General features: G+C 38.3%; 3 protein-coding genes across 5 annotated transcripts; 2 read left to right on the forward strand and 1 right to left on the reverse strand.

Moving 5' to 3' along the window:
• LOC104745916 (probable sulfate transporter 3.4) lies at positions 586-4728 on the forward strand. 2 transcript variants are annotated; one of them, XM_010467297.2, is made up of 13 exons: positions 727-1068; positions 1578-1626; positions 1723-1930; positions 2310-2481; positions 2569-2634; positions 2726-2839; positions 2925-3041; positions 3129-3255; positions 3343-3629; positions 3717-3907; positions 3999-4084; positions 4167-4243; positions 4335-4484. In XM_010467297.2, the coding sequence occupies exons 1-13, from the start codon at positions 727-729 to the stop codon at positions 4482-4484; spliced, it is 1986 nt and encodes a 661-aa protein (XP_010465599.1). The 2 variants fall into 2 exon arrangements, with proteins under 2 accessions (XP_010465597.1, XP_010465599.1); XM_010467295.2 differs by having other exon boundaries at positions 586-1068; positions 2310-2634; positions 4335-4728.
• On the reverse strand, positions 4768-7738 carry LOC104745917 (MAR-binding filament-like protein 1). Of its 2 annotated transcripts, none has more exons than XM_010467299.2 (4): positions 7194-7738; positions 7005-7048; positions 6756-6899; positions 4768-6592 (listed from the first exon to the last, which is right to left on the reverse strand). In XM_010467299.2, exons 1-4 carry the CDS (start codon positions 7477-7479, stop codon positions 4892-4894), a joined length of 2175 nt encoding a protein of 724 aa, XP_010465601.1. In that variant the 5' UTR covers positions 7480-7738; the 3' UTR covers positions 4768-4891. The 2 variants fall into 2 exon arrangements, with proteins under 2 accessions (XP_010465601.1, XP_010465600.1); XM_010467298.2 differs by having other exon boundaries at positions 7002-7048.
• On the forward strand, positions 7815-10060 carry LOC104748222 (pentatricopeptide repeat-containing protein At3g16010-like; the record flags this gene model as incomplete). Its single annotated transcript, XM_010469898.2, has 2 exons — positions 7815-8099; positions 8274-10060. Coding segments are annotated over exons 1-2 (1872 nt in total), but the record flags the coding sequence as incomplete, so codon positions are not given.

Here is a 10060-nt window from a genome sequence, read left to right on the forward strand (position 1 = left end):
GAATAAGATATGTACAATGTTTTTTATTAAATTAATAAGAATAACATATATCATATTTACTCATTAGTATTCTTTAAAATCTTGAAAAAATTTCCAATGAACAGTTTTTCAAATTCTGTTTTTTTTTGAATCACAAGTGCAGTGGAAACTCGAACTTTTGTCCTCGACTTCTCTTCGTTAATCCAAATCACACAAAATAATTATGTGAGTTAATTTTTTCAATGTATTATTATGATTCCTTTACAATCTTTTGAGTAAAATTTTCCAAACCTTTACAATCTTATTTCTTGTTCATATACCATGCTCTACAGAAAATATGATTTCCTTAGATTTCATTTATTTATCTTTTTTTTTTTCTTTTTGAAATTTCGTGCAACAATTCTTTTACTTTTTATTTTAATTTATAATCCAACTTGGATTGTGAATTTGGGGAGGGAGAGGAAATGACGCATTTACCCTTTTGGAACCAAAACATCGAAAACAGAAAACGCTTTTGATTATTTAATCCTAAAGTCATCAGGAAAACAAAAACTGCAATTACCAATAACACTTTTTCACAGCCAAGTGTCTATAAATACAGGCCATAATTACACCATCTTTTCTCACAAAACCTTACAAACACAATCCCACAATAACCACAAAAACACACACTAAAAGAAATCACAAACAAAAAAATTCTAGTTTGCAGCTCCATATTTTCGAAAACACTTTATAATAATCTCATAAATGGGTCATGGCACGAACAGAGTAGAAGACATGTCGTCGCCCAACAATGGAACCGCCGCAACCGCAACCGCAACCGCAGGAGGAGAAACGATCGTGGAGATACACAGCGTTTGTCTGCCGCCTAAGAAAACAGCGTTTCAGAAACTGAAGAAACGCGTTGCGGACGTGTTCTTCCCTGATGATCCGTTACAGAGGTTTAGGAACCAAACATGGAGAAACAGAGTGATCCTTGGTCTTCAAAGCTTGTTCCCTATATTCACATGGGGTTCTCACTACGATCTCAAGCTTTTTAGGTCCGACGTTGTCTCTGGTCTCACCATTGCTAGTCTCGCCATCCCTCAGGTAAACAACACTTTCATTGCCTCTCTTTTAGGTTTCTTTTGACAAAAGGGAAAGTTTTTATCGAATGTTTCCAAATTTTTTATAAAGTTCTTGAAACTTTATTTATTTAATTATACTATATTACAGATTTTATTATTTGCTCTATATCATGCGACAATTTTGAGCGTGATATGTGGACAATTTTAAAAATTTAATTTAGAGTATATAATTCATTATGTTGAAAGGGATAATAAAAAGGCGTAACTGAAGATGTTTTGTGATTTGTCATTAAATCGCTGAGTCGTGTGGGGATGACTAGTTGGACTTAGAGCAGTTAAAGCCAAAAAAAAAAAAACACACTTTTTGCTGTGTTTGTTTTGGATTATCAATGTCATTCAATGTTATCAATAAATGTAGGGAAAACAAAAATATTTTAAAATTTGACAATTTCATACACATATTACCCCTAAAAATATGGTTCTTTTAATTGTTTTTTTTTTCTTACATATTTCTTTTTTTTTAATTTGCAGGGAATCAGTTATGCCAAGCTAGCAAACTTACCACCCATAGTTGGTCTTTGTGAGTATCAATCATCATTATCACATATACACATGCTAACCAAGTCTAGTTAACTTAAATTTAGTCTAACTAACTAATTTGGTCGGTTGCATGCAGACTCAAGCTTTGTGCCACCGCTTATATACGCAGTTCTTGGGAGTTCAAAACATCTTGCAGTTGGTCCTGTCTCGATAGCATCACTTGTGATGGGATCAATGTTAAGTGAAAGTGTTTCTCCAACACAAGACCCCATTCTTTATCTACAATTGGCTTTCACTTCAACTTTCTTTGCTGGTCTCTTCCAAGCCTCCCTTGGTCTTCTTAGGTACTATACTCTTTTCAAATTCATAAAACTCATCTTTGGAATTTGCGATCGTCATGTGAAAGAATATGTAAAGCCTCTTAATTAGTGTAGAATATATTCAGAGTTTTGCGTAAGCCTCTTTTGTTGAACTTTCACTGAAAGACCGAAAGTGAAAATTAGTCATAATGAATAGAGAGATTAAGTTAATATTAAGTAAAAAGAACCAAGATTCTATATGTTTGATTTTGATAGTGACAAGTGACATGTACTAATATCTACACCTCCCAAGATGCTTCCTTCTTTTCTACTAGTTTTAGTGCTTTCACTGTTTAGTTTTCTTTTTTCCATGGTCAGCAACTCTTGCTTTTATGTAACTTAATTTACTTTTAAAAAATTTCAGGCTGGGATTTCTGATTGACTTTTTGTCAAAGGCAACTTTGGTTGGTTTCACTGCTGGTGCTGCAGTGATTGTGTCACTTCAACAGCTTAAGGGTCTTCTTGGAATTGTTCACTTCACTGGCAAAATGCAATTCATTCCTGTCATGTCATCTGTTTTCAACCACAGATCTGAAGTAAGTCAACATCATTTAATTGAAGTAAACTATAATAAAAGTAAACAACCAAGATTCTTCTCTTATAATAATGTTACAATTTTGCAGTGGTCATGGGAAACTATTGTGATGGGGATGTGTTTCTTGAGCATTCTCTTAACCACAAGACACATTGTAAGTTCAAACTCCATGCATTTTTCCACTTGTGATATTAACCGCGGTTGAATATTTAACATTTACTGTTTTTTTTTTGCTGAATATATAGAGCATGAGGAAGCCAAAACTTTTCTGGATATCAGCTGCAGCACCTTTGGCATCAGTTATTATATCAACTCTGGTTGTATTCCTCATTCGATCCAAAACTCACGCCATCTCTTATGTAAGAACCAGACTGACTTATCTTACTATGCAAAACTGAACTGGGAGAGCTCAGACTCATAAGAGTTTTATAACCTTTATTGCAGATTGGACATCTACCAAAGGGTTTGAATCCACCTTCATCAAACATGTTGTACTTCAGTGGTGCTCATCTTGCTCTTGCCATCAAAACCGGCATCATTACTGGGATTCTATCTCTTACAGTAAGCTCTCCAAAATCTCTAGCTTCTTTTTAACGTTTCAGAGTTAATATGTGACTAACTTTTGAACCTGACTGTGATATTTTTCAGGAAGGGATTGCTGTAGGGAGAACTTTTGCATCTCTAAAGAACTATCAAGTTAATGGGAACAAAGAAATGATGGCTATAGGTTTTATGAACATGGCTGGTTCCTGCACCTCTTGCTATGTTACAACAGGTTCAAATTTTACTTGAAACCAACGATCTCATTCACCTCTGTGGTTCAGGAAACAGCGTTTTGACTCCAGTTTATTGTTTTCTTTAGGGTCTTTCTCTCGATCTGCGGTGAACTACAATGCTGGAGCAAAAACAGCGGTGTCTAACATTGTGATGGCCTCAGCAGTTCTTGTGACGCTTTTGTTTCTGATGCCACTCTTCTACTACACTCCTAATGTGATCCTAGCTGTTATCATCTTAACCGCGGTGATAGGTCTCATTGATTATCAAGCCGCTTACAAGCTCTGGAAAGTCGACAAATTCGATTTCTTCACTTGCATGTGTTCCTTCTTTGGCGTTCTCTTGGTTTCTGTACCTCTTGGCCTAGCAATAGCAGTGAGTATACTATACAACTATATCTCAAGGTTCTCATTTTCCAAAAATTTCAGGCTGTTCTCTAAGTTTGATATCTTTTTATTGCAGGTGGGAGTTTCAGTTATCAAGATCTTGTTGCACGTAACCAGACCAAACACTTCAGAGTTTGGGAACATTCCAGGGACTCAGATATATCAGAGTCTTGGAAGATACAGAGAAGCCTCAAGAATCCCTGGATTCCTAATTCTTGCCGTTGAATCTCCTATTTACTTCGCCAATAGCACTTACTTGCAAGAAAGGTCAGTCATCTTTACTTCACTTATCTCTTCTTGATATGGTCTCTTTTCTATTTCGTTCTTAACTTATGGAAACGAGTTTATGGTTCTGTAGGATCTTGAGATGGACCAGGGAAGAGGAAACTCGGATAAAGGAGTTCAATGCTACTACCTTGAAATGCATAATTCTCGATATGACAGGTAACTTCCGTTTTCTGAACTATGTTCAAGAATTCTCAACCCGTCTCCTTGCTCATACTTTGTTTCTTTGGAATTATCTCAGCTGTGTCGGCGATAGACACAAGTGGACTTGAAGCTGTGTTTGAACTTAGGAGGAGGCTTGAGAAGCAATCACTTCAGGTTTGAATTCTAAACTAGAAAACAAAGTTCATTCCTATAAACCTATGAAAGAAAAACACACTAACTTATGTCAAACTCTCGTTTTATATAGCTTGTGCTGGTGAATCCTGTGGGAACCGTGATGGAAAAGCTACACAAGTCCAAGATCATTGAGTCATTGGGTCTGAGTGGACTTTATCTAACAGTTGGTGAAGCTGTAGCTGATCTCTCATCAACATGGAAAGCTAATGGACAACCATGAGACAAAGCAGTCTCCTAGGAATTTGAAAACTTCGAACTTTTACTGGAGAATTTGACAACTTGTCCTGGAAGACTGTTTCTGAAGACGGAGCAGCCTCTTGTGAAACATTTTTGGTGCTAGCTGTAAACTCGTTGAGGGAGTTTCTGTTTTAATTGTAGAATAAATGTAATATCATCGTTTAACATATCGGTATCAGCTCATAATTTGGATATAAATAGCCTATGCAAAGCATTGATCTTGTCAATTTATATTCCTACCATCATCACTGTTGGGTTATACTCAATGATGAAACTCTAGAACCATTTGCCTCTAGTCAAAATTTACACAAAGGTTTAATATTGGCTACAAATAATAGATGAGTTGTATGATAAGAGTAGCAAGCTCTGGTCATTATAAACCTTGTCTCTTCAAGAACTGGTACTGCTCTTTCTCCTCCTGACAACTTTCTTCACAGTAACTGTGTCATCGCTTTTCTCTTTGTCGTCTTTACTATTCACAGCTTTTACAGACTTCGGTTCACTCCTCATGCGTAGTATCTCACCCTTTGCAGAGCCCAAGTCCTCCTCGAGCTTCTTCACTTTCTTCTCTAGAACTTCCCTCTCTTTTCCAAGACTCATCACGAGGATATGTGCATCTTCCACGTTTTCCTTGGCTTCTTTTGATGCATTCTTTGCCTCTTCTAGTGACCTTTGTAGCACTTCTTTCTCATCCTCCAAGCTCGAGACATGGGTATTCACCTTCTCAAGCTCTCGTGACAGTATAGTTGTGTTCTTGTTCATTTCATCTAAGGACTTTACTGCTTCTTCGAGGTCTGTTTCAAGGGATTTCCTAGCCTCCCTGTCCATCAAGATCTGCTTTTCCATTCCTTTCACCTCTTTATTCAACGACAAAACCGTCTTCTTCTCCTCTTCCAATTCCTTGCTAGTGGTCTCAACTTTCTTGTAAACCTCCACTAGTTCCTTCTGAAGGCTTTGGTTCTTGACAGAAGATTCATTGAGTTCATGGGTTACTCCCTCAAGCTCGTCTTTAGCTCTCTTCAGAAGATCTTTCTCCACTACAAGTTCGCTAGCCAAAGTCTCATTTTTCTGTTTTTCCGCATCAAGGTTCCTTTCATATTTTTCCTTAGCTTCATTCCAATCTGCGTGAACTATAGCAAGCTCTGATTCTAACTTTGAACACAAAGATCTTGACTCATCTAGCAACGTTTCCAGGTCAGAGACCCGATCTCTAGATGCCTGAAGTGTTTTCTTTGTTCCATCAAGTTCATGTCTCAAATTTTTTACAGTAGTCAGCTCTATATCCAGCATTCTCTTCGAGTCTTGGTATTTCTCAGTTAAGTCAGCAACTTTGTCTTTATTTTTATTTACATCATCTAGCGCACGACCAAGCTTTTCATTTAGCTGCTGAATCTCCTGCTCTTTCGTGCTGATGAGCTCCGCATCAGCTGCTGCTCGCGTCTCAGAAGTCAATTTCAAAGCACTATAATCTTTTGAAACGTCATCAAGCTTCTGAATATAACTCTCTTTCTCAGCCTTCAAAGTTGTTATTCTGGTGTTTAACTTCTCAATTGCAGAATTCTTCGAGTCCAATTCATTCTGATTTCTTGTGAGTTCTTCCTTCAGCTGTTTGATTTCTAAATTCGCTTTAGCAAGATCTTGGCTAATTTGAGTGTAAGCAGAGTTGAGATGCTCCAGTTCTGATTCCTTTTCTGCCAGCAATGCACTAATACGTTGAGTTTTCTCTTCACTATCTTTCAGCTCCAAACTAAGCAAGTTGATCCGATCTTGCAGCTTCTCAACTAAATCAACCTTTCCACAGAGCTCTGTTTCAAGTGCCTTTTTGTCTTCACCAGCCTTTGACAAACTACTTTGCAGACTTTCGATTTGAACTTTAAGCTCCTCACATAATCTCTTCTCGCTACTTAGCTCCCGGCCTAAGCCTGCCACCACATCCTTTGCAGAATTCAACTGGTTGGTCAATGACAATTGTTCCTCTTTTGCTTTTTTTAGTTCCTTCTTCCGCTCTTCCTGCTCATGCTGCAGCTTTGCTTCAAAGTCTTTCTCCTTCAAAACTAATGCTCTTTCTTTGTCTTTCAACTGGTTCTTTAGCTGTATGTCACAGTTACCGGTAGCTTTAAATAAAAAAAATCGAATCCAGCAGCAAGACAAAAGAAGAGAAGCTCGAACTAAATGCTAAAGATCAATACTTCTCCATGGCATTAAACAATTCAGCCACAATTGCAAAGCAAAATCTTAAGTGCGAGTAGCTTACAGATTCAATGGTTCCTTCAGCAGCTTTTGTATCTTGCCGAGCCAGTGCATAAAGTGCACCAAGAACTCCAGCACTAAAAATTCCAAGACCATTCAGGAGAGACAGAAATGTATTTGGGGATGTTCCTTCACTTACTACTGCAACCTATTCACCAAACCAATACTGATTCAGTAAAGTATCAAGCACTTCAAAAACACATTGATTCTAAAAGAGTTCAAATTGAGAAGGTCAAAGAGAGACTCTTACAACCTCAGTTTCTTGATCAAGCTTTGATGTCTTTATCTCATTGCCTCCTGTAATTAAAAAGAAGAACTGATTACAGCAATGAAAAGATAAACAGAAAGTAACATTTTGAGAATTCTCATCAACTCACTAGACCAACAACAATGCAGTAAGGAGAATAAAAAAGAGAGCAATAAAGAAAAAAAAGAAGCTCACTTTCATCAGCCAAAGCCGGTGATCGAAGCTGCAAAAACGGAAGAACGGAGATACCCACAAGAAGAAAAGCTCTCCTCTTGACGGAGGCAGAGTCAAACTCATACCCATCTTCCCGGTTTAAAGAAGCCGATGTTGGTCGCCGGCGCTTGAACTTGGCGACATTACTCGAACACAGAAGCCCAAACTGAGACGGAGAAGTAGAAGAAGAAGAAGAAGGAGACGGAAGGAATCTGGAATGGAGAGGAACAGAAGGGACGAAGCAAGATCCCCCAATGAGGAAACCCATCTTCGCCGCCAAGTAACCTTACTTGGAGATTAGAATTGTGTGGCAAATGAAGCAATCCTCCTGTACTCACAGACACAAAGCAGACCCCAAAAACAAAAAAGGAACTTCCTTTGTGTACTACTACTGACTAGTAACCTCGGCAAAATCCCAAAGAAGAATGCTAAGAACTTCGATTGCTGAAATCAAAAAATATCTTTAAATCCTACGAAATCGGAATCAAAGATTGAAACTTTTTCTTTGTTTGAAGAAGGAGCAATGGCATATCTGCAATTTTGGAAAAGTTCGGTGCTTTGTGTACATTACTTACCCAATCAAAACTCGCCACGTTTTAGACTTTGCTGCCTCGTTATCTTCAATCTTTGGTGTTGGCTCGGTTAAAGAAAACACGTGAGCATCACGTGCGTCTTCTTCAACATCTCTGACCCCTAAAACTTCAAAATCTCAAACCACCGACGGCGACTTGAAATAACGATTGCTGGACGTCGGAATTTGTCGCCACCGGACTTTTTTACATGTGAAGAACCTAACTATAAAGATGATGTACATATCTGCTCGATCCAATTTCCAAAAGAGGAGTATCTCAACTCTACCTCATCTCTCTCAGAGATTTAAACAAACAGGTGATATGCATACTTCTGTTCCTCTTACCCTTCTTGAAATTGATGGTTTTAGGGTTTTAGGAGAAATGGACTTTGCAAAAAAAAAGTCTAAAGTTGCTTCCTTTTGAAGTAAGAGAAGGAGAACAGGTTTTGATTTTGAACATTTGTTTTTTTTTTTATCCATGAATTTTGCAGAGAAGGAGATTGTTCAGATGTTTAGTGAACCGAATCATGAGGAATCTGAGAAGCCTCAAGAGAAGTGGAAACTATCTAGAAAGGATCCATCAGTGAAGATGTTGGATGAGAGATTCATTAGGATAGTGAAAATCTTCAAATGGGGACCTGATGCTGAGAAAGCCTTAGAGGTGCTTAAACTTAGAGTAGATCATCGATTAGTTCGTTCCATTCTTGAGATAGACGTTGAGATTAATGTCAAGATTCAGTTTTTCAAATGGGCTGGTAAAAGAAGAAACTTTCAACATGATTCCTCCACTTACATGACCTTGATACGTTGCCTTGAAGAAGCTAGGCTTTATGGTGAAATGTATAGAACGATACAAGAGGTGGTTCGTAATACATATGTTAGTGTTAGCCCTTCTGTGCTCTCTGAGCTTGTGAAAGCGTTGGGGAGAGCTAAGATGGTTGGTAAAGCCTTGTCGGTTTTTTATCAGGCGAAAGGACGCAAGTGTAAACCCACTTCGAGCAGTTACAACTCGGTGATTCTAATGTTGATGCAAGAAGGACAGCACGAGAAAGTACATGAGGTTTATACTGAGATGTGTAATGAAGGTGATTGTTTTCCAGACACGGTTACTTACTCTGCGCTTATATCCTCGTATGAAAAATTAGGCCGTAATGATTCTGCGATAAGGTTGTTTGATGAGATGAAGGATAACTGTATGCAGCCTACAGAGAAAATATACACCACGTTGTTGGGAGTATACTTCAAGGTGGGTAAAGTTGAGAAAGCTTTGGATCTTTTCGAGGAGATGAAACAAGCAGGTTGTTTGCCAACTGTTTATACTTACACAGAACTGATTAAGGGACTTGGTAAAGCTGGGAGGGTGGAAGAAGCATATGGTTTATATAAGAATATGCTTAGAGATGGATTGACTCCTGATGTTGTGTTCTTAAACAACCTGATGAACATTTTAGGCAAAGTGGGTCGAGTTGAGGAGCTGACAAATGTGTTCAGTGAGATGGGAATGTGGAGATGTACACCCACTGTAGTTTCATACAATACTGTGATTAAAGCTCTGTTTGAGGCTAAAGCACCTGTTTCGGAAGTGAGTTTTTGGTTTGATAAGATGAAAGCAGACGGTGTTTCCCCTAGTGAATTCACTTACTCAATTCTTATAGATGGTTATTGTAAGACTAATAGGGTAGAGAAAGCTCTGTTGCTTCTTGAGGAGATGGATGAGAAAGGTTTTCCACCTTGTCCTGCAGCGTATTGCAGCCTCATAAACGCTCTGGGAAAAGCCAAAAGATATGAAGCAGCGAATGAGCTATTCAAAGAACTAAAAGAAAATTTCGGCAATGTAAGTTCTCGAGTATACGCTGTGATGATCAAACATTTTGGGAAATGCGGGAAGCTCAGCGAAGCTGTAGAACTCTTCAATGAGATGAAGAACCAAGGAAGTGGTCCTGATGTTTACGCTTACAACGCCCTCATGTCAGGAATGGTGAAGGCTGGTATGGTAAACGAAGCTAACTCGTTGCTTAGAAAGATGGAAGAAACCGGTTGCAGCGCTGATATAAATTCGCATAATATCATCCTCAATGGGTTTGCTAGAACAGGTGTGCCAAGGCGGGCTATAGAAATGTTTGAAACTATGAAGCATTGTGGTATCAAGCCTGATGGTGTAACGTATAATACTCTTCTTGGATGCTTCGCACATGCTGGAATGTTTGAGGAAGCTGCACGAATGATGAGAGAGATGAAAGATAAAGGATTTGAGTATGATGCCATCACTTACTCATCT

This window comes from Camelina sativa, chromosome 15 (genome assembly GCF_000633955.1).
Source record: "Camelina sativa cultivar DH55 chromosome 15, Cs, whole genome shotgun sequence".
Lineage (NCBI taxonomy): Eukaryota > Viridiplantae > Streptophyta > Magnoliopsida > Brassicales > Brassicaceae > Camelina > Camelina sativa.

Bases quoted from the DNA above. Each gene is read 5' to 3' on its own strand.
- LOC104745916 (XM_010467295.2), top strand. From the start codon at position 727: ATGGGTCATGGCACGAACAGAGTAGAAGACATGTCGTCGCCCAACAAT. The intron at 1,069-1,577 runs GTAAACAACACT...TTTAATTTGCAG, and splicing joins CTAGTCTCGCCATCCCTCAG to GGAATCAGTTATGCCAAGCT. The intron at 1,931-2,309 runs GTACTATACTCT...AAAAAATTTCAG, and splicing joins GCCTCCCTTGGTCTTCTTAG to GCTGGGATTTCTGATTGACT.
- LOC104745917 (XM_010467298.2), bottom strand. From the start codon at position 7,479: ATGGGTTTCCTCATTGGGGGATCTTGCTTCGTCCCTTCTGTTCCTCTC. The intron at 6,900-7,001 runs GTAAGAGTCTCT...TTTGGTGAATAG, and splicing joins TTGATCAAGAAACTGAGGTT to GTTGCAGTAGTAAGTGAAGG. The intron at 6,593-6,755 runs GTAAGCTACTCG...TGTGACATACAG, and splicing joins CTGAAGGAACCATTGAATCT to CTAAAGAACCAGTTGAAAGA.